This window comes from Lepidochelys olivacea (genome assembly GCF_965140295.1).
Source record: "Lepidochelys olivacea isolate rLepOli2 genome assembly, chromosome: 9".
Taxonomy (NCBI): Eukaryota; Metazoa; Chordata; order Testudines; family Cheloniidae; genus Lepidochelys; species Lepidochelys olivacea.
The window spans coordinates 62002743-62026843 of record NC_140419.1 but is presented as its reverse complement, the minus strand read 5'-3'; the positions used below and the strand labels follow the sequence as shown (position 1 = coordinate 62026843).

At 47.0% G+C, this 24101-nt stretch overlaps 1 protein-coding gene across 3 annotated transcripts in view; it reads right to left on the bottom strand.

Moving 5' to 3' along the window:
- Positions 1-24101, bottom strand: part of ARHGAP36 (Rho GTPase activating protein 36) — a 78810-nt gene that overhangs the window by 23048 nt on the left and 31661 nt on the right. For all 3 annotated transcript variants that reach the window (XM_084639516.1, XM_084639514.1, XM_084639515.1), the window contains exons 4-8: positions 15015-15077; positions 10115-10371; positions 6232-6427; positions 3796-3851; positions 308-458 (exon numbers count right to left, since the gene is read on the bottom strand). In XM_084639516.1, coding sequence (XP_084495642.1) covers positions 308-458; positions 3796-3851; positions 6232-6427; positions 10115-10371; positions 15015-15077 — 723 coding nt within the window. The remainder of the gene's footprint in view (positions 1-307; positions 459-3795; positions 3852-6231; positions 6428-10114; positions 10372-15014; positions 15078-24101) is intronic.

The following is a 24101-nucleotide window of genomic DNA, read 5'->3' as shown; positions in this document are numbered from 1 at the left end:
TCTGTGTTATGTGGGCCACATTCACACAATATATACGCTACCTGAGTATGGCCCTGAGGCTGTCACATGGGCTGCTGCTGTGTGCTGATTGGGCCGCAAGTGGCCCATGGGCGATGGGTTGAGAACCACTGATCTAGTCTGACCTGCTCCAGCTACTCCTGTTTTGAGCCCAGGAACTAGCCTATCACTTTAATAAGCACTACATTGCTTTACAGATTTGTTCTTTACAAAAGAAAAATTCAAGTGCAGCCCTTTGTCCCCAGGCGAGTGAAGTGGGTCCTGGGGTGCTGGGATTCTGGCTACTTACAGGCTGTACTGACAAAGGCTGAGTAGAGTTCCCTGGGAATCAGGGAATCCGGCATGTCCCGGAAAAACTCTTTGAGCAGAGCTGCCACATCGTGGACGCAATGACTATCATCCAAGAAAACATCAAATCCCTGGTCGAATTCTTCCCGCAGCTTAAATAATGTGAAAAAGAAGAAAAAGGCAAGCAGCAATGAGTCACTCCTCCATCTAGCAGTCTGGGGCCCATCCCCTTGAAGGCTGGGGCATGCTTTTCCCACTGAAGTAAAGGGGATTGGAGTGTGTTCAGCTCACAGAACAATTAATAGATTTTAAGGTAAGAAGGGACCTTTATGATCATCTAGTTTGACTTCCTGCATAATTCAGGCCACAGCTGCTAGTTGGACTAGAGAATACTTTTTGGAAAGACACCCATTGTGATTTGAAGATGACAAGTGATGGAGAATCAACCACATCTCTACGGAAATTGCTCCAGTGGTTAATTACCCCATTTAAAAATGGGCACTTTTTTCTAGTCTGAATCTAATTGGCTCAATTGAATCTTGATCTGCTTTTGTCTGCTATTATTAAAGAGCCCTTTGCTGTTAGAATCTTCTCCCCATGCAGATACTTCTACACTAAGATCAAGTCAGCTTTTAACCTTCTCTTTGATACACTAAATAGATTGATCATTTTAAGTCGCTTGCTCTAAGGCAGGTTGTCCAGCCAGCAAATTATTTCTGGCTCTTTTCAGAACCCTTTCCAATTTTTTCAATGTCTTTTTTTTAAACTGTGGATACAAGAACCAGGCGGTATGTCAGTGATGATCTTACAGATGCCACATACAGAGGTAAAATCACCTCCCTGCTTCTAGTTGACATTGACTTGCTTATATATCCAAGGATCACGTTCAGCCTCTTAAGCACAAAATTGCACTGGGAAATCATGTTCAGCTGATTATCCACCAAGACCACCAAGTCCTTTCTGAGACATTGCTTTCCAGAATGTAAGCCCCCATTCTGTAAGTATGATGCACGTTCTTTGGCACTAAATGTATGACCTTGCATTTGGCTGTATTAAAACACATATTGTTCAAATGAGCCCAGTTTACCAAGCCATCCAGATCAGTCTGTACAACTGCCCTGTACCCATTTTTACCACTCCACCAATTTCTGTGTCACCTGCTAAATTTATCAGCAACAATTTTGTTTTCTTCCAGATCACTGATAAAGATATTAAATAGTATCAGGCAGAGAACAGATCCTTGCAGGACCCCACTAGTAACAGTAACTTCAAGCCACAAGTAGTAACACCCCCACTGAATGCTGATTCCCATTTACAATTACTTTCAGAGATCAGTTAACCAGTTTTTAACCTACTTAACATGGGCTGCAATGATTTTGTAGGGTACTGGGGTTTTTTTAAAACATAATTTGTGGGGCACTAAGTTAAATGCCTTACTGAAGTCTAAGTATATTGTGTGAACGCAGTTTCCCTTATCAACCAAATTTGCCATCTCATCAAAGCACAATGTTAAGTTCACTTGACAAGATCTATTTTCACAGAATCATGTTGATTGCTAAAATAACAATGCTACCATTCTTTAATTCTTTACTGGTGGCATCCTGTCTCAGCCATTCCACTGGGTTGCCCAGGCTAACCAGCTGATAGTTGTACTGGGGTCCCCAATATTCCAAGATTTGTTAATTATCAACATTATGGCTCAAACAACTCCCCAGCCAATTATTTTAAAACTCTTAGGTAAGATATCTGATTCTGCAGATTTAAAAATGTTTATGTTCAGTAGTAGCTGTTTAACCTCCTGTTTAGTTAATGTTGGAATAGAAAATATTTGTATGTATCTGACTATAAATACAGAACAGAAATATCTATTGAATACTTCCTTTTCTGCATCATTATTGACAATCTTACCTTCCCTATGTATAACATTACTAGGATTTCTTTTTTTCCCCGGAAGTATTTAAAGAATTCCTTTTTAATTGTCATTTATTCTACTGGCCAGACATTTTTCACTTGTGATAGTCGGGTGGGGGGTCTATGTAGCAAAGGCAGAACAAATTCCAATGGCTTGAAGTTGAAGCTAGACAAATTCACAGTAAGGAACATACTTTTAATAATGAAGATAATTAACCTCTGAAACATCTTACGCAGGGATCTGGTGGCTGCGCTATCACTTGAAATCTGTAAGGGTTGGATGTCTTTCTAAAAGATAGGCTCTACCTCAACTAACGGCTATAGGCTTGATGCAGGAATCACTGGGTAAAATTCTCTGGGCTGTGTTATACAGAAAGTCAGGCTACATGATCAGAGTGGTCCCTTCTAGCCTTAATATCTAGGAATCAGTTCCAATACAATAAAGCGAGAGGTGGGCAAACATAGTAGGGGTGATGTCTTTGGCCCCAATACATCACCTTTGGGCCACATATCGGAAGAAAGACTAGCTGGGGTTCACCTGGCATAAGGGAATTGCCAGCTGGCATGGAGCCAGCTATACCAACCCTTCACAGTCCCACCCAGAGTGGAGGCATGGCCACAGCACATTGCAATCCAGTTGTGACCAGCCAAAGTAAGTTAGAATAGCTCCAAGGCAGTTCTAAGTTATGGCAAGAGCCAAATCAGCCTCCAGTTGCCTCCAGGATAGTTCAGCTGGACCCAAGGATCTAGGCCTGTATTTCCTTATGAGTCCTTGTCACTGGTTTCCTAGGTCCAGCCTCTGCACTGTGTTTTCTGCTCCTGCAGGACTATGTCAATGTAATTTTAGACTCAGGTATACCAAGCCCTACTTTATTTATTCTCTACCCCTCACATATACTCTGGCTTCCTTCTCCTCAGCTTTCCGATCTTCTCAAGTGTCTAAACTTTAGTCTCGTCTCCTCCCTTCATTGTCTTGTACTCATCCCTCCTTCGCTGGGCCATACACCCCTTTCTTCCTCTCTCCTTCCCAAGCTCTCGTCCTTACCCCATTCTCTCTCCCCCCACTCCTCAGCTCCATTCTCTCTTCCTTCTCAACATAGTTCTCCTGGGCACAGAGACTGCAGGGGCAGCTGCCCTGCACACACAGGAGACAGACTCACTTCAGTCTCTTGCTCTGTTTCCTATATTGTGTTTTCTTTTCTCTCCTTGCCTGCCTCTTCCCAACTGCCTCCCAGCAATGCTCTCTGTACAGCACCATCCATACTGATTTTTAACTTGACTGTGTGACATAGAAGAGATACAATACAACCGGCTCAGAGGAACATGTTCTAGCACTGGCAGATCCTTCAGGGGGATTCCTGATCCTGCCACACTGGGAGATCATTTTTTTGCTGTGCACACAAGCCAGAATAAATTGTGTTACAGAACATGGGGCTCACAGCCCTGGATGCAGCCACATTTCAATCTGGTTCTTATTGTAGAGTAGGCAAATCTGTGTTCCCATCTCCCATTCTCCTTCTATGTCCCTGCGTGGCACCTGTCACCTATACAGATGGTTTGGTGAGTTGGGCACTCTACCTGCTGAATTCTTTTCTTAGAGCTTCCGACGCGGAAAATGCCCACGGTCTGGAGTCCTGAAAGAAAAATAGGTTTGTAAACAGCTCTGTATTCAAATGAATTTCTTTACTTGTTCACAGCCCTGACTGCTCTGTGCCACGTGGAACACTGGGCTCTTTACCTTTAGCTACAAGGGAAGACATTGCTTCACTCTGTTAACTCACAAAGACTCAGTAAATGAAAGGCTTCTCCCTGTGCTGTCCTACAATCTGCCACCTCCATGCAACCCCATCCTTCATCCCCAGGGTATCATTTGCAATTAATTAACCACCCCCTGAATCTCCCGCATCCCTGGCCTCCAGCCTGTGCTACTTCCTCTATTATCTGAGTGCCAGGAGGGCACTGCCCAGACTCAAATTGAGTTTGGGGACAAAGGTTGGTTTTGAAAGTAGCTCTAGAGTTGTCTTCGGCTGGTGGAACTGAAGCTATGTCTACATTACAGGCGTTAAAGCTGCAGAGATACAGCGCTGCAGCTGTGCTACTGTAGCACAATAGTGTAGATGCTTCCTAAGGTGACAGAAGAGGGTTTTCCATCAGTATAAGTAATCCATCTCTCTGAGCAGCAGTAGCCAGATTGACCTGGCCGCAACTACACCAGAGGCTAGGTTGGCTTAACTACAGAGCTCAGGGGTGTGACATTTTCACACCCCTGAGCAGATCTAACTAGGTTGATGTAATTTTTAACACCTGAGCTGTGTTGCAAAGGTGACTTGACAGAGCTTTGAAAATTGGGGGTTAGTGACTCAGTTTCTCTTGGCTATGCAAGTGAGAGACCAAATGTACCCCTGTATTCACACCTACACACTACTGTAATAATGTTTGTATAAGGTATGCCTTGTATGGTATCATTTGAGAACCCATAATTTGCTGGTCTGTATTTTTCTGCTAAAGTATATGTGGCAAAATTGTATGTAAAGTTAAACAATTCCCCTGTATGGTGATATTGACACAAGTTCCAAACCCCACAGCCCTGCCTAAACAGAAGTTGGCAAACAGGTCTGTCCTAAACAAAGGTATGTGTGCTCTGCTTAAGTTGCATTTAAGCCATAAACAGAACCATCAAGCAGCAAGGAAAGACAAAGGAAGTTCAAACAGGTGAAAAAAGCAGCAGGGAACATCCTTCCACATCAACTCTTTGACTCCTGGTTTTCAGCTGGGAAATGTTTGTCAAGAGAGGAACTGAAACTATAAATGGTAGAGACAAACACCACAAGACATCCCCTCCCTGCACTGAAGCAACAAAGGAAGCAGCTGTTGGACTCTGAGGGAGGGGTCCTGACCTAGAGAGTTTGGTCAGTAAGACTGCTGAAAGCATGTGGTGAGAAAACTTTGCTTTGATTCTAAAGTAGTTAAGTTAGGTATTAATAAATGTCTTATCTTTATTTTTCTTGTAGCCATTTCTGACTTTTATGCCTCATTATCTGTACTCGCTTAAAATCTCTCTCTTTGAGTTAATAAACTTGTTTTATTGTTTTATCTAATCCACTGTCTTTAAACTTAAGTGTCTGGGCATCTCCACTTGCGGTGACAAGTTGTGTGTTTATTATTCTTTTAAAAGAATAACGGATTTAATATAACTTGTCATGTCCAAGAGAGGGTTGGGCAGTACAGGACATACATTTCCGTGGGGAAAAAATCTAAGACTGGGGGTGTGTTGGGGTCACCCTGCAATGTAACCAAGGCTGGTGAGAGCCAGAGTGTAACCCAAGTGTGGCTGGCAGGCTGCCGTTACCCACAGATACTCAGGTGGGGCTTGCATGCTGGAGGCTGTATGTGAGCGACCCAGATGGGAGCTACTTCAGCAAGACATTGTAAGGCACCCATGGTTGCAGGGCAGGTGCTCATAGTCTGGATTGTACCTTGGAATGTCACAAAGTGTTCCTTGTTGATCAATGAATTCAGAAACCTTGGGGGCTGGAGAAACCTCCAACAGCATCAGAGACTCGGGAAAGGTCTTGGTTTGGATCCAACAAAGGGGTGAAGATTTGTTGGATCCAACAAAGGGGAGCCAGTTTGTCCATCCCTAAGAGAGGTTTTTATGGGCCTTGGAGTTGGAGAGGCTCTGTCTCCTCCCCACTTCTAGCAGGGGAATGGAGAGAGGGATTTAAATGGGAGGAAAGTGAGATTTTTAAGAATAAAAAGGTGGAATTCTCACCAAACCTTGTCTAGGATTCTCTGCAGGCCTGAGCTGCATCCACCTCGAGAGGCCAAGAGGAAGGCTAGCCCACAGGATAGAGCTTCTTGGCTATAAGCAAGCGAACCAAAGCTCAGAAGGTAAGGACCGGGCCTGTTCCCCGAGCTCACTGGGGGTTTGTCACTGATTTCAGGGGGCCTGACGTGACACCATTTCATTATTTTCGAGGAATGCCTTTGGTTAGAAGGAAAAAGCTTCTTTACCGTATGCCTCAATGTGCTGGCAACATCTGTCCACAACACGCGGGACCTGCCTGTAGATGGGATTGAGGCTCAATGTCTTGTTCCTCTCCAAGGTTCTCCTGAGATCCAGCTCATTGGGATGTGACAGCTGCAGAGCTTCCAGCAGCCTGGAGGTGTTGTCACCCAAATCAGCGATGGAGTCCACAGACACTCCCCCCTGAAATCAGACACAGAGGTGACTTGGGAGAGCAAGGTGCCCAGAGCCCTCAGTTCATAAGCCCCCGGTGCCCCCACAAATCCCAGAACCTCAGCACTAAAATGAACCCCACAAGACTCCATATCCTGGCCAACAAAATACAGAGGCCTGGTATGGGCCACCACCCCAGGGCGAGCGAGGGAAGTGAGACGCTAGAGTGAGCTCTCTCATCCCAGGCACTCTGAGTACAGCCCCGGGGTACACACTTGGGTGGCTAGCTGGTGCTGCTGCAGCCACACTGCTATTTTCAGTATGCTAGCTTGAACACAGCTAGCATGTGTCCATCTATCCACACTGGGAAGCACGCTGCCAGTGGCTGTGTAGACAAACCCTTGTTTATACACACTGCCACTACTGGAAATCTCCCTTCTATACACACCCCTACTGCTGCCAGAGCTGCTAGTGCCTTGGTCTAAATTCCAAGCAAACTCCAGCAAAACTCTTGTTCAGAGTGAAATTTCCCATGGAACCAAGAGTCACTTCCCTGTTACCCTACCCCTGCTCTGTCTTTCCCGCTTGGCTGGAGTGTCTTCTGGAGAGGCTCAGTGGCCTGGAGTTATAGAATCATAGAATCATAGAATATCAGGGTTGGAAGGGACCTCAGGAGGTCATCTAGTCCAACCCCCTGCTCAAAGCAGGACCAATCCCCAATTAAATCATCCCAGCCAGGGCTTTGTCAAGCCTGACCTTAAAAACTTCTAAGGAAGGAGATTCTACCACCTCCCTAGGTAACGCATTCCAGTGTTTCACCACCCTCCTAGTGAAAAAGTTTTTCCTAATATCCAACCTAAATCTCCCCCACTGCAACTTGAGACCATTACTCCTTGTCCTGTCCTCTTCTACCACTGAGAATAGTCTAGAACCATCCTCTCTGGAACCACCTCTCAGGTAGTTGAAAGCAGCTATCAAATCCCCCCTCGTTCTTCTCTTCTGCAGACTAAACAATCCCAGTTCCCTCAGCCTCTCCTCATAAGTCATGTGTTCCAGACCCCTAATCATTTTTGTTGCCCTTCGCTGGACTCTCTCCAATTTATCCACATCCTTCTTGTAGTGTGGGGCCCAAAACTGGACACAGTACTCCAGATGAGGCCTCACCAATGTCCAATAGAGGGGGACGATCATGTCCCTCGATCTCCTTGCTATGCCCCTACTTATACATCCCAAAATGCCATTGGCCTTCTTGGCAACAAGAACACACTGCTGACTCATATCCAGCTTCTTGTCCACTGTCACCCCTAGGTCCTTTTCCGCAGAACTGCTGCCTAGCCATTCGGTCCCTAGTCTGTAGCCGTGCATTGGGTTCTTCCGTCCTAAGTGCAGGACCCTGCACTTATCCTTATTGAACCTCATCAGATTTCTTTTGGCCCAATCCTCCAATTTGTCTAGGTCCCTCTGTATCCTATCCCTGCCCTCCAGCGTATCTACCACTCCTCCCAGTTTAGTATCATCCGCAAATTTGCTGAGAGTGCAATCCACACCATCCTCCAGATCATTTATGAAGATATTGAACAAAACCGGCCCCAGAACCGACCCCTGGGGCACTCCACTTGACACCGGCTGCCAACTAGACATGGAGCCATTGATCACTACCCGTTGAGCCCGACCATCTAGCCACCTTCTACCCACCTTATAGTGCATTCATCCTTCTGGGGCTGCTGGATGATGCTGGTTCCCATATCCCCCCATTTTAATTTTCCAGGGTGCCAACAAGGTAATAGTTGCTCCCTCTGCCCCAGACCCACAGAAGCCCTGACAGGACAGTGGACTGTCTGCCTGCCCTTGCCCACCCACGCAGCAGCAGCAGGATCAGAAAATACCCTTGTAGGCTGGGTGGTGCCCGCGGAGGCCCATCTCCATCGTCTTGGGCTTGAGGCACCAGCCAACGCGGTGACACACACTTCATCGGGAGCGGGGACAGCAGGAAAGTGGCTAGTTACCAGATTCGTCCGATATGGTGGTACAATGTGCTGGATTTAGTTATTCACATTACAGTAGTGCCTAGAGAGCCTGACCAGGATCAGGCCAGGGTCCAGGATCTGCAGCTCTGGAGCAGGCAAACATACGAATGGTCCCGGGGCTCCATTTACTTTTGCAGAGAATTTCAAAATATTTGGTTTTGGCTCCCAGTCAGAACAAAACCGAAGACATCAGCATCCTGCATGGAACAGAATACGCTTCCCCTGCACTGCTGTACTCCCCTGTCTCAGCCCAGCAGAGGGGGCAGAAAAGCTTGCACCTCCACAACAGGCAGAGTGAATCCTCGTCCTTCTCAGCCTGGTGACCACCACTGACCAGGCTCTTCTGATTGAAATCTCATCTTCCCTTGGCTTGCAGGGCTCTGTGCTCTCATGTGGCCCCTCCAGACTCTCCAATCACTTCTCACCATGTTGCTCAGGGGATGCTCATCACAGCCCTCAGAGCTTGGGTCCCCTGCTCTTCTCCTTCTACATTTTATCTCTGGGTAATCTCATCAGCAAACACTAATTCAGCTACCATCTCTGTACTGATGGTGCACAGATCTGCCTCTGTACTCCAGACCTGTCTGTATCTGTCCAAACTGCAATCTCAGCCTGTTTCTCTGACACCTCCTCATAAACATCCAGCCATCAGTACAAGCTCAGCTGATCAGAACAGATCTCATAATCTTGCCCTCTGAGTCCTTCCCTGTTGCTCCTCTCCCAACACCACCATCCTTTTTGTCACTCAGGCCCATACCCTGTATGTCATTTTTGACTTGGCCCCCTCTCAAGATCCTCGCATCCAAGCTATAGCTAAAACTTTCCAGTTCTTTCTGCAATTCTCAGAACCGCCTTTCCTCTCCATCCACAGCTAAAACCCCTGTCCAGACCTTCATCATCTTGTGTCTCAACCATTGAAACATCCTCTTCTCTGGCTTCCGTAAATCCTATCTTGCCCTCCTCGTGTCCATTCAGAATGCTACTGCAAAGACCTGGCTCGTCACTTTACCATGTCACCCCTCTCTTTGCATGGCCTACACTCACCCGCCTGTCTTCGCTCAGATCTGACCAAGAGATTGACTCCCCCCTATCACTGGCCCATGATGCCAGATTCTATCGCCCTCATGTTACATTTTCAAAGAAGCACCTTCATGTATTCTCCCTTGCTGAACAGGTTTGTGCCAGTTTCCTTCTCCTCCCTCATCTGTCCAGTGTTGTCTCTTGTCTTATTCTTACTGCGCAAGCTGCTTAGAGCAGGGACTGCTTTATATTCTGCGCAGTAGCCCACAGGACTTGATGCTGCTGGAAGCCCCTCAGTTTCCCCAACAGATGCCAGCACAACCCAAGGCTGAAAGCAGCCAGAGGGCCAAACTAGCACAGCTTGACCTTGTAACTAGGGCCCCTGGGAAACAGCCTCAGTAGTTGGGGTGCCATGGCCCCCCTCCTGCCCAGCTTGATGGCAGCTTGCTTCCAGCATACAGTTTAGAATATCAGGGTTGGAAGGGACCTCAGGAGATCATCTAGTCCAACCAAATCCCCAATTTTCAACCCAGATCTCTAAATGGCCCCCTCAGGGATTGAACTCACAACCCTGGGTTTAGCAGGCCAATGCTCAAACCACTGAGCTATGTCTGTCTGCCCCCGCCCCCGCCCCAGCCCCAGCCCCACTCAACCTGTTTTGCAGCCATACCCTTCGGTGGCTCCGGGACACATTGTCCAGGAAAGTAGGAGAGAGTGGCTCATCTGCAAACTCTCCGCCGGGCCCCAGCACGCAGCCTCTGCCGAAAGGGGATTTCTTCTGAATCTGAGCTCGAAATTTAGTCACAGTCGCTTCCACCTCCAGGCAGTCTCTGCGGCTGCCTTTCACTGCTTCCTGCATTTGCTTGTGTGTCCAGTCATTGGCAATGACCTGGGAGAGCGGGATCCCAAAGACCTGGGGACAACAGTCTGTAAAAACTTGAGACAGTTAGGGACTGTGACCTGCAGTCAGGCAGAAACAAGACAGAGATGTAGCAGCAATCCCTCCCTCCAGCCAGGAACCTGCGCACTCTGCCACACAGCAGAGCTACACGCTGCAACAACAAAAGCAGAGTCAGGCAATCTGGGGCCTTTGGCAACCCCCCATCTGGGGTTCCCATTGCCCCACCCCCATTCAAGGGGCAGTGGCAAGAACCAGACACAAAAGAGCCATCAGCTGAGCTGCGGGCTGCTCACCACCGCTCCTCTTCAGACACCCAGGGGTCTCCCCCAGCTCCAGGCCACAGCTCCCTGCCTGCAGGTGAGTCAGGCTCTTTTCTGAAGGAACAAGGGTTCAGCTCCTACCCACAAAGCAGAGGGCTGTGGGGAGGGAATCCTACCAACACAGAAGAGCCACAATAGGGTGAGCCCACCTACCGTGCCCTCTACTGGGACAGTGGTGATGGGAGCATCCTCCAGTCAGATGGGCTCAGAATTAACACCCATGGGAATGCAATGGGGCAACTCCCCACTCAGAGCAACTGATTCAGGCAGGCGTTGCTACATCAGTAACACCGTGGCCATGTGTTCAAGATTTTTCTTGTCCTCATGAGGCCCAGAAACATTTTCTTTAGATAAACTTTGAGAGTCTAGTACCATGATAGGCCAGATTTCCAAGAGAGGTCAGTGCATCAGTTGCACACTGTGTACTGGGCACATCGTAAAATCTGACTTCAGTTCTGGGTACCGAGCACCTGACCTCTTGACATCTTCAAATCCAGACTGGATGCGTTTCTGGGACACAGTGCAACACAAATTACTTGGGCTCAGTACAGGGTTAACTGGATAAAATGTAAAGGCTTCTGCTATACAGGAGGTCAGACTAGACCATCTAATGGCCCCTTTTGGCCTTAACGCAACATTAAGGTTGATGACTCATGCTCTTCTGAATGTCGAGTTCAGCAAAACTGAGTTAAGGTGAATGCCCATAGAGGCTTAACTCTTCCCCTCCCCCCCCCCCCCCCGAGCTGGCAATAGCCACTGGGAAGTATCTAAATCCACTGCAGCTGTATTCAGTGTGCTGGGTGTTGTGGTACTGAATGATGGAGGAATAAACTGGAGCAGCTTAGGAGAGCTGTGACTGTGACATGAGGAGATCAGGGTCTGAGACCGCCCCATGTGTGTGATCAAAGGAAGGAGCTGCACATAGACCTTGAGGTTCCAGTCTGCACCATTTCAATTGAGGTTGTGTCCGGAGCAGGGCACTGGGGTGGTCTTGCCCTTGGAAATGTCAGTCGTGAGGTGGGATATGAGAGCAGGCTGGGTTTAATGATGGGTATGGGACAGTACAGGTTTAGGAGCTATCCTGTGTGAAGGGGCTGTTAAATTGTACAAGTGTGGTATTGTGTCTCAGTGTTTGAGTGCAGAGCAAGTGTAGGTAGCGTCTGTCCATTACAGTGACAAGGCAGAGCGAAAGTGTGTGTTATGGGCATACTAGGGCATCATACAAAGAGGCAGAGTTATGGTTGTGTGGGCGTTTCCCTTAACTCTGCATTTCCTGGGTGTTAGAAGTTAGAGTTTTGCTGAGCTCAATGTTCTGGAAGGGCGTGAGGTATCACTGGATAACCTTCACTCTGGGTTAACAAAGTTTTTTGCCATTTACTTGCCCAGTTTTTTAAACAGAGACAGAAAGGTTTTTTCAGTAGGAGTTAGTGATTATTTAGACCATTCTCATTCTCTCCTAGGTTTCCAGTTGACATGCTACTGTAGCTAAGTAATAATCCAAAGACACCATTTCATATAGTGCTTTTCACCAGTAGGTCTCAAAGAACTTTTACATAATGATCCCCATTTTACAGATGGGAAACAGACACAGAGAGGTTGAGTGACTTGCCCAAGGTCACCCGCTAAACCCCCAACTTCCTCCGCTACCCCTCACAGTCTCCAAGCCCCTCTGTCTTCTCCCTCTCCCCCAACCCCTCCCGTCTCCCTTACCTGTGCCACAAACTCTTTGCCCTCCACAGCTATCCGTTCCAATTATACATCAATCACTAAGCAGACCCAAGCTCCCTTCCCACCTACTTTTGCACCTCTAATTGCCCTCCCCTCCCAGTGACCATTCACATGTGTCATTTTCTTTTCCAAAACAGTTCCAGCACTTTCTGAGTAGGCTGCTGTACTCAGATTACATTTCTTTAAAAAAAAAAAAAAAAAAAAACTTGATGGAGCATTTCCCCCCCCAAACATTCACAGTTCATTCTCCGATTTCTTCCCCGGGTGGGTTTCAAACTAACTTGCTAGAATCTGTGAATTTAATGAAATGCTGGTGTTTTTATATTTGTTTGGGTTTTGTGTGATTTTGTTTTTTTCTGAGGGCTGTATCTCAGGAACTCCCTATTCAAATGACCCCACATCTGGATCACTAACCCTGCCCTACACTCCCATCAGGCATAGCAAATTTCAAGACAATCATTTTAAGTATGCAGATTTCAGAGCACTTGAAAGAGCTTTCTTTTAAACAGGAATCTGGTCTAACCCTTTAAAAAAGCTCCAACAGATGAGGAAAAAGCAGCAGGGGACAGCCTTCCCTACAGACTCTCTGTCTCCTGAATCTCAGCTGGAAATGTTTTCCAAGAGGGGGACTGGCACTCTAACAAGGCCAGCTACCAGGCTGTGTGTGGAGACAGATGGGCAGGCTGCTCAAAACCAGAAGGGAGCTCTGTTGTAGAGTTTGCCAGGGTCTGGCTGCCCTATGGCACAGCAGCTGTTGCTGAGGGTGTGAGGTGAGATGTTGGGGTCAGAGCCATTGGAGCTGGGGCCATGGGGTGACTCAGCAGTGTGTGCAGGGAGGGGCTGGTTGTCAGGGAGGGTGGGGTTTCCGCACATTGGGAGCAAGAACCAAGAAAATTTGGGGAAGGGGCTCTGCAAATCCCCATCCCCTGTTCTTGGGAAAAAGGAGAGTTCAGAAGCCATTCCCCCCATGCTGAGCCCAATGTGCAGTAGGAACCTTGGGGCTTCCCCGTCATCCCAGTGCTGCTTCCAGCTGAACACCTCACAACCAGTCAATTGTCCCCTCCAACTCATTGAGGGCCTGGAGGGACCGGGCACGGCTTGTACCTGAGGAACACTCAGGAAGCCCCCTCCCCAAACACCTCTCAGTCATGCCATCCTTACTACGGCACTTTCTCAGAATCCAAGGGAAATTTCATGTGCAAAACCCACAGGTAAGCTGGCATGCAGATTTCAGGTGATTCACTTTATCCTGCTCCCTGAGCCCTTTCAGAATGGGAGTGTTGAATTCCCAAACACAAATGCTGCAAAGCCAGGACATACGCAATTAAGAACACATTTCCCACCCGCACAACCATGCAACTTTAATTCTGTCCCTGTGGTCCCTGTCTTAAGGAGCTCCTCAGGGAGAGATCATAGTTCCTTCACCTCCCTGAGCCTTTTTGTTCAGTGTGCTCTCTGCCCCCAGCCTGGATCCATGGTGCTACCTGGAACACAGAGGGGATCTGTTGGCACATACAAGTAGCAGTCCTGATCTGAAGTTATGCTGGGCACAGAGAAAAATGGCATGTTTGGTCGGGGAGCGCTAAGGTAACTGTATTCCTAGTTCCTCGTGCCATCCCCACAAGGGAAAAATTAAGGTCTTGTGCATATGTTGTGTAGGAAGAGCCTCCTTATCTCTGTTCCCAGTTTTCCAATATCTATGATTTGTTTAGTCTTGATAATCTTGAAGGGGATTCCACATTTCCTGGCTTTTGCAACATTTGAGTGTTGGCAATGAACTCTTGCCTTGTGGCAGGGCAAGAAGAGCACAGGGCAGTGCTGAGAATACAAAGCTCTTTGTATGTCAGTAGGGAACCTGGAAATACTGTATTTATGACCCTGCCCATGGAGGATACCCATTTATTGACACCTTCCAGAAAACAGTTTGGGGCAGGAGGAATCTTTGATTTCCAGGTGATTCCTATAAGAATTCCTGTAAGAATGGTCTGTCTTTTTATTCACACACAAAAATAAAATAAACAAACATCCCTCAAAGGCAAAACCCATAAAAAGACAAACACAAACCAAAGACCAAAACCCCGTCCCAAGCAGAGCCGCTCCACCAACCCTGAAAAAGGAGATGTGCCAGAAACTCTATGGAGTCCCCTGGGCCCTGCGCCACTGCTGTTGATTTTCCAAGGGAAGCGCTCATATACTAGAGTGATGGGTGTACACGTCAGTGAGCATGCAGTGGTAAGCAAGCTTGGGTGGAGGCAGGATAAGGAGCCAGTGCCTGAAGTGAAAGAAGGAATGTTTAGGTGATAGTTCTTAACAGCTGGAGCACCTGAATTGTAGAACAGTCTCCTCAAGGGGAATCCATTGCAGGAGAGACTCAAGAACAGGCTCCCTGGGAAGTAACACGTTCACATACCAACACTGCCCCATACCCACACATATGCACCTATGACCGTATACTTATACATGCACATGCATACACTGGGGGAGAGGCGGGAATAACATGCCACAAAGGAGAAATTCACAATGGAATCCAGGTAGATAGGATGCCTTGGCTTAGCTTATTTTTAAAGACCATGATGGCTTTGAGGAGCACAATGCCAGACTGAAATGTGGAATTCACTCACCTTTCTTCTCCTTGGAGGAGTTCTCCAGTTTCCTTCGGATGAATTTGTTGCGTTTGGATCCAGCTGGTGGGGGGAAGAGGTGAGAAAAGACTGCATGTCATTAGGTCATCTTCAATACACGGCCTATCCAAACCTATCCACAACCCTTCTACCCCCGTGCTATCCACTCTCGCAGCATCAAGCCATCGCACTCGGCAAAAGGGTGCTACAGGTTTCTTTTCAAGTGTCCAAATATAAGAGGAGGAGGGGTTGCATTTCACCAGGACCTACCAGAATATCCTCTGTAATAATACCCATCCCACCCTTCCCTGCAGCCTGTGGCCACTCTTCATTATTGTCTCTTTTTGTTATAAACACAAGTGTCTTAACTATAAGCCCTGTGATAGAGAGCTCCCTGCCACATCTGATGGTGAACAGGAGAAAGAGCAGCTGCAGAGAGAGGCCAGTTCCATAAGCTTTCTACCTACACTTCCTCCAAATGATACGTTGAGGATTTACGAGAACTGAACACTAACTCTGAGCTGAGTGGTGTGACAAGGTGGGAATTTTTATAATATTCTTATGAATCCTCTGTGTACCTCCGTTTCCCTCTGTACTTTGCATTGCTATCCAGTGCGGGGGAAAGGTTAAATCTGCTTTTGGGGCAACACAGGAGACGTGTGTGGTGACTTGCTCTTTAAGGGTGCAACAAATGAGTTGTTAAGGAACTGGCTGGAACCTGTTGAAAACAACCTGTATCAATGCTGAATCCAAAAGAGACAATGGGAGGACCCAGTGACCAGATCATTTACACCTAGGAATCAGTGACCAAGAGGAAAGATTTCCCCCTTCGCTTCCCAGCAGGGCAGCTGAGCAAAGACCAGCTTGAGAACAAAGGGCTAAGAGTTGACAGCAGGGGATAAGAATGAGCTTCCAGAAGAAGCTCTCAGCACGGACTGATGAAGGGTCGGAGCAGTGGTTCCCTACCTGCGGCCCATGGGCAGCTTGTAGGTCAATCAGCACACAGCTGTGACCCATGTGACATCCTCAGGGCCATACAGGTAGAATTGGATGTGGTCCACAATGGTAAATAGGTTGAGAACCACTGGGTCAGAGAGAGACAGAGCTTGAAATTGAATCCATTACCTCTTGGCTGGTGGATTTCTCTGGCCTGGTCAGATGGCCTGGCTTAACCTTAATTTCTCTGTGGTAGCCTAAGGATTTCCGAGGCTCTGTTCCAGATCACTAATACACCTACTGGTCTGAAAAGGCTGCCTGGTGTCACTGCAAATACGTGCAGAAGTGCATTAGTCCCTGAAGAGCGTACACGGCTCTGACCAGGAGTCTATCTCAGCTGGACTCACTGAGCCGAGCTCCTGGGGTGAAGCAGGAGGACTGAAGCCCAGAGGCTCAGTCGTGGAGGTGGTGAGGCTGTGAGGCCTACCCTGAAGGAAGAGCAAGACCCCTTGTGGGGTCTGCATTACTGAAGGGTTTTCCCAAAAGGCTGTGTAAAAGCCAGCACATAGCTCCGATCCTGCAGATCCGTGCCCGGGGGACAGTGGGACTGAAATCAGAGAGTGAACGAAGGAAAAGAAAGAAGTGCAGCAGCAGCTGAGCAGAAAGACCTCCAGTGGGGGACCCCCTGCTCAGCACCACTAAACCTGAAATCGCTCTAGTTGGGTTCAGGGATGGAGTGGCTGCAGAAAGACACTGCTGCACTGTGAACACACTACCACTGCCATTCCCACCAGGGGTGGGGAGCTGAGTGGCAGAACAATGGCCAAGGTGACATGTGAGTGTTTTACATATACAGATCTATTTTTGCTGTTTCCCGGGTTGACGTTGTGTCTCTTTGTCCCCTAATAAAGCCTGTCCTTGATTTGCACCAGACTCCACGCTTGCACGTGAAGAGGTGCTGCCTGTTCAGAGTCCTCTAAAGTGGGGGGGGTAATTGAGTTTTTCCCAGATTTCTCTGGGGGTGCTTGAGTCTGTGATGTGTGTTAGATTTTAAGAGGAACTCCTAGACATTTGAACCCAGCTCAAAGCGGGAGGTAGAATGCTATTCATACTCCATTCACCACATCCCCTCCAACCCAACCTGCTCTAGGGTGACCAGACAGCAAATGTGAAAAATCGGGACAAGGGGTGGGGGTAATAGAAGCCTATATAAGAAAAAGACCCAAAAATCGGGACTGTCCCTATAAAATCAGGACATCTGGTCACCCTAACCTGCTCCTCCTTCTGGGGCCAGCCTCCTGGTTCTCCAAACTTCTCTGGCTTCCCTCTATCCTGCACCTCCTTGTGTCAATAAAGGGGGAGTGACTGGGGCTCAGTTAGAGAAAAAAACCCTGGTTTATTGTTACAACATGAACAGCCAGGTTTGGAGTTCTGCATCCAGTTATTGCTGGTGTGTCCCACTGTTAATCTTTTATTATGCACACAGCCAAAGGAGTGTCTGCAACTTCCCAAGTCAAGGCTCCAAGTGTAACACTTCCCCTTATTTTCTTCCTTTAGCAGTACAGAGTTGTTTAGATGGGAAGTTTCTTGTTTTACTCTTCTGTAGATGATATGACAGATCAGGGCCAGATTTAGGGGCAGGCTACCCAGGCAACCGCCTGGGGTGCCAGGATCGGGGGGCACCAGGCTCGGGATGCTGTTTTTGTTGTTAGCGACAAAAGGGAAAATAGAATATTTGAAGTAAAATCTTCCAGGTATTCTGTATGTAGATTCATTTTTCATTAACCTCATAGAATGTTCTGGACCTTTGTAGAATATTGTGGAACCTTCCAGACTTTCTGAGAACTACATTTTCCTTGAACCTCCTAGCATGCTGTCCGCCATGCCCTCGCGAGGATATAGCATGAATAAATACACATTTACAGATCCTAAGGGTTCAAATTTATTGTCTTATAGGACAGGGATAAATCATGCATGCAAATCGTGCCTCAAAGTTATGAAATGGGCTACAAATGAAATAAAAAATAAGATATTCGAAGTTTAACAACTGGAAGGGGGTCGACAGAGACGCTCCTTACCTGGGGCGCTGTTTGGTCTACGGCCAACCCTGTGACAGATGGTTTTATCTTATTTATTTTTGAAAGAGAGAAGGTGACTGCTACGATGGTTTGGACCTGTTGAGTGGTACGAGCAGCCTCTCAGATCCAGCCAACACTTAGCAGCATCAGGCTGTTTACAAGTGCTGCTTTACCCGCCTTTCTGCTCCCAAGCTCACATCAATGTCACACCAGGTGAAGCTGTGTTGGGGGCTAAGCTAGACTTTCCTTACATGGACAGCACAAAGGGGGAGACCGAGAGAAGGGGAATGAGGTGGGGAAGGAAACTGACACATTAGGCAGGGGGTGAGAGCAGGAACTGTAGGTGCACAGCCCAGGGGTTCAGCAGCTAGCCAAAGCCTGTGTGATGTGATTGGACCAAAGGGAGGGACCCAATCTGATCAGGATGTCCTTCAGCAGTGGCCCAAGAGTGAGATGGTAGATTCCACCCCTGCCCCAGGGTGTGGGGGCTGCCCTGATGGTGAAGCTCATCCGCTCCTGTCAAGGTTCCTTCCCCACTCTGAACTCTAGGGTACAGATGTGGGGACCTGCATGAACACCTCCTAAGATTATTTTTACCAGCTTAGGTTAAAACTTCCCCAAGGTACAAACTATTTAGCCTTTTGCCCTTGGACTTTATTGCTGCCACCATCAAGCGTCTAACAAATATATAACAGGAAAAGAGCCTGCTTGGAAACATCTTTTCCCCCAAAATCCTCCCCAAACCCTACACCCCCTTTCCTGGGGAAGGCTTGATAAAAATCCTCACCAATTTGCATAAGTGAACACAGACCCAAACCCTTGGATCTTAAGAACAATGAAAAAGCAATCAGGTTCTTAAAAGAAGAATTTTAATTGAAGAAAAGGTAAAAGAATCACCTCTGTAAAATCAGGATGGTAAATACCTTACAGGGTAATTAGATTCAAAACATAGAGAATCCCTCTAGGCAAAACCTCAAGTTACAAAAAGACACAAAAATAGGAATATACATTCCATTCAGCACAGCTTATTTTATCAGCCATTTAAAGAAAACAGAATCTAACGCATATCTAGCTAGATTACTTACTAAGTTGTAAGACTCCATTCCTGTTCTGTTCCCAGCAAAAGCCTCACACAGACACAGACAGAGAGAGAACCTTTGTTTCTCCCCCCTCCAGCTTTGAAAGTATCTTGTCTCCTCATTGGTCATTTTGGTCAGGTGTCAGAGAGGTTATCCTAGCTTCTTAACCCTTTACAGGTGAAAGGGTTTTTCCTCTGGCCAGGAGGGATTTAAAGGTGTTTACCCTTCCCTTTATATTTATGACACACACCCCAAATCACAGATAGGGTGAAACGTTGGCTGTGATTTCTTCCTGGACCTCTAGGAGAAAACAGAGTTAATAAGACACATGCACCTCTAAATATACTACCAAGTATATAAATACTAACAATATTTTCCACATCTCAAGGAGAATTTTAACCAGTTGATTCTGGGAAACTTTCACAGGTGAGTGCATCAGCCACTTTGTTAGAAGCTCCTGAGATGTGTTGGATGTCGAAATCAAAATCTTGGAGCGCTAAACTCCACTGAATACATTTTTTTTGTATTTCCCGTGGCGGTATGAAGCCACTGTCGTGCAGCATGGTCGGTTTGCAGGTGGAAACGCTGTCCCCAAACATATGGGCATAGCTTTTCCGAGCGTAGACAATGGCGTAACATTGTTTTTCACTGACTGACCAGTTGCTTTCCCTCTCAGACAGCTTCTTGCTGAGAAACACTACAGGGTGAAATTCTTGATCCGGTCCTTCCTGCATTAAAACTGTTCCCATACCACGCTCGGATGCAGCTGTGGTTACTAGGAACGGTTTGTCAAAGTCTGGGGCCCTTAGCACAGGGTCAGACATGAGTGTCGCTTTAAGCTGGTTAAAGGCCTTCTGACACTCTTCGGTCCACTGAATGGCATTTGGCTGTTTCTTTTTGGTTAGGTCTGTCAGTGGGGTGGTGATTTGGCTGTATTGTGGGTACAAATCGCCTGTAATATCCGGCCAAGCCTAAGAAGGATTGGACCTGTTTCTTTGACTTTGGGACCGGCCACTTTTGGATAGCATCCACTTTGGCCTGTAGGGGGTTGATAGTTCCTTGACCCACCTGGTGTCCCAGGTAAGTCACTCTGTTTAGGCCTATTTGACACTTCTTAGCCTTAACAGTTAGTCCTGCCTCCCTTATGCACTCGAAGACTTTTTGTAGATGTTCCAGGTGTTCTGCCCAAGAATCCGAAAATATGGCCATATTGTCAAGGTAGGCGAAGGCATATTCTCCTAATACTGCTAGGAGACCATCTACAAGTCTTTGGAAGGTGGCGGGTGCATTCTGCAGCCCGAAAGGGAGTACATTAAATTCATACAGCCCGAGATGTGTGGTGAAGGCTGACTTGTCCTTGATGGATTCATCTAGTGGTACCTGCCAGTACCCCTGCCGTCCAAGGTCTCTGGAGGCTTTCATCTGCTTCCTGTTCGGTCTGGAACTGTTCCCTTGATGCTGGAGACATCAGTTCCTCATTGGATTATGGACCTAGGCTTGGTCCCCCTGGAAGCGATGTGGGGGATGGGGCTGTTTCCATTGACTGTGAACCGCTCTCCACTGGTGCACTATGTTGGGGTTCAGGCTCCGGCTAAGCCTCTGGTGTAGGATTATTGGCTGCTGCCGGTTCAGGTTTGGTGGGGCCCTCTGGTGTTGGGGTTGCAAGTACTGGATTCAGTGCTGGCAATGGGTCTGGTGCTGGTTGTTCTGCCAGTTCCAGTTCTAGGACTGGCTCTGTCTGGGTCTCTGGGACTGGATCCACTACTGCTGTTGCAGACATTGGCCTGGGGTCTGGGTCCATCACCTCTGACCAGGTCCTGGTAGAAGTTTCAGGAACAGAGTTATGCATGACGGCTTGTTTAGCCTGGCTGCGGGTGACCATTCCCACCCTCTTGGCTCACTTCACATGATTGGCCAAGTCTTCCCCCAACAGCATGGGGATGGGATAATCATCATAGACTGCAAAAGTCCACGTTCCTGACCAGCCCTTGAACTGGACAGGCAACTTGGCTGTAGGCAAATTGAAAGAGTTGGACTTGAAGGGTTGAATTGTCACTTGGATCTTTGGGTCGATTAAATTTGGGTCCACTAAGGAAGCATGGATAGCTGACACTTGTGCTCCGGTGTCCCTCCACGCGGTGACCTTCTTCCCACCCACACTCACAGTTTCCCTCCGCTCCAAGGGTATCTGGGAGGTATCGGGGCCTGAGGATCTCTAGTGTGATTCCAGTGCAATGAACTGTAATCTGTTGGGGTTCTTGGGGCAGTTGGCCTTCACATGCCCCAGCTCGTTACATTTAAAACATCGTCCAGCTGACGGATCACTGGGGCGAGGTGGGTTGCTGGAGAATGGTATGGCAGGACGATAAGGTGTCTGGAGGGTTCCTTTCAGGGTAGTCGGGGCCTTGAGCTTTTTCCTTTCCCTCCATTTCTTTTTCCTTTGCCTCCATAGCTCTCCTGCGGGCAGCCTCTTTGGCTCTATCATGTTTGCCTCTCTGTTTTTAACTAACTTTACACCCGAGAGTTAGAAATAAAAAAACAAAAAACTTGGCTTGTAAAATTTTGCTGTGCTGGAATCGGATATTTATGTTCTCTGGTAGTGATTGTCAGCCTACAGAAAAATCCTTTAAAAAATAACAAAAAAAACCCTAACACCTTTGTCTCCAGGCAAATAGACAGAAAACCCCTCTAGTTGCTCTTAGGTTAAAAAAAAAAAAACTTCTTCAGGTCTGTGAAGACTTGTGAATTTCCCTGCAGGAAGTTAACTACCCTGCCTTTAGGCAGAGAAAACTCCAGCTCACAAAAGACAATTCCCTTTTGTCTCTGCTCTGGCCCCCAAGCAGAGACAAAAAAAAAAAACCCTCTAACTGCTTTCAGCTGAAAACCTGCTTTCCAGCAGCCCAAAGGAAAAAAAAATTCCCCTTTTAAAATCTGTGCTTCTTGTTCAAAAAAATCTCAAATTGATCTCAAAATGATTTCAAGTTAATCCCACCTTTGCCACCATGTCAAGGTTCCTTCCCCACTCTGAACTCTAGGGTACTGATGTGGGGACCTGCATGAAAACCCCCCTAAGCTTATTTTTACCAGCTTAGGTTAAAACTTCCCCAAGGTACAAACTATTTAGCCTTTTGCCCTTGGACTTTATTGCTGCCACCATCAAGCGTCTAACAAATATATAACAGGAAAAGAGCCTGCTTGGAAACATCTTTTCCCCCAAAATCCTCCCCAAACCCTACACCCCCTTTCCTGGGGAAGGCTTGATAAAAATCCTCACCAATTTGCATAAGTGAACACAGACCCAAACCCTTGGATCTTAAGAACAATGAAAAAGCAATCAGGTTCTTAAAAGAAGAATTTTAATTGAAGAAAAGGTAAAAGAATCACCTCTGTAAAATCAGGATGGTAAATACCTTACAGGGTAATCAGATTCAAAACATAGAGAATCCCTCTAGGCAAAACCTCAAGTTACAAAAAGACACAAAAATAGGAATATACATTCCATTCAGCACAGCTTATTTTATCAGCCATTTAAAGAAAACAGAATCTAACGCATATCTAGCTAGATTACTTACTAAGTTGTAAGACTCCATTCCTGTTCTGTTCCCGGCAAAAGCCTCACACAGACACAGACAGAGAGAGAACCTTTGTTTCTCCCCCACTCCAGCTTTGAAAGTATCTTGTCTCCTCATTGGTCATTTTGGTCAGGTGTCAGAGAGGTTATCCTAGCTTCTTAACCCTTTACTGGTGAAAGGGTTTTTCCACTGGCCAGGAGGGATTTTAAAGGTGTTTACGCTTTCCTTTATATTTATGACAGCTCCATTCCCCATTGATACCCATCGAGCAATGTCCAGAAGGGGGCAGTAATCTTGCCCCATTAACAGTGACCAATCACAACACGTTTAGGTGATTTTAGCTCTAAACATAGGTCAGACTAGACAGTCACAATGGTCCACTTTGGCCTTGGAATCTATGAATCTAAAAATCTATGAGTCTGTTTCCTATGACATAGAAAAATCTATGTTTCAAGTATGTTATTTAGTTGCAAAGTCAAACACTCAATAATTAGAAATGCAAACAGGTTGCCCATGCAGCCTTAATTCTCTCCCCCCACCCCTGTGCATATGCATAATAATGATGTCTTTAATTACATGATCATATAGTATTTTTCCCATGGGACTCTGCCTTATTCAGTGTCCAGGAGGGACAGTGCTCAGGGAATTCAATATTTCTTTTGTTCCTCATTGTTCAGCCTGTGGCCCCTGCCTTATTTACTGCCACCATCTAAACCCTTGGCTGAATACAGAATTACTACTTTTCGAACTGAGCATTTCCAGGGTGATCTCTTTGCAGCATCACAATGCTTCAGCCACATTAATGTTTATCTTCCCAATGTCTCTGAGAGATGACCGAGTATTGTCTCGCTTCACAGAAATGGGGCATGGAGGCTGAAAATTAAATTTATAATTTGCAAAAACCTCCATTAATTTTGGGTGCCCAATTTGAGAAGTGTTGGGCCTGTTTTTTTGGAGTACTTGGCATTATATAGAACTTTGCCTGTTTGAAGCCCTGTATGTACATTAACTGATTAGCCCTTACACCCCCCAAGTGAGGTAGGTGGTTGTGTTAGGGTTGCTACCTTTCTAATTGCTGGTCACCAGACCCCCAAGGCCCTGCCCCTTGCTCTGCCTCTTCCCCAAGGCCCCATCTCTGCTCCATCTCTTTCCCCCAGAGCCTTAGCCCTGCCCAGCCTCTTCCCCCAGGCCCTACCCCTCCTCCACCTCTATCCTCAAGGTCTTGCCCCCTTCTCTGGCTCTTCCCTATGTAAGGATAAGGCCTTTGTTTGCAGCCATATTGTAAGGCCTAAAGCCAGATTAAAAGAGCAGCCAAGCAGCAGCCATTAGCTGAGAAGCAGGACGTCACATCCTCACATTCCATCTAAATTACATTAAAACAATGTAATATCAGGCTGTTAAGAAGGAGACCCGTCCTAATGG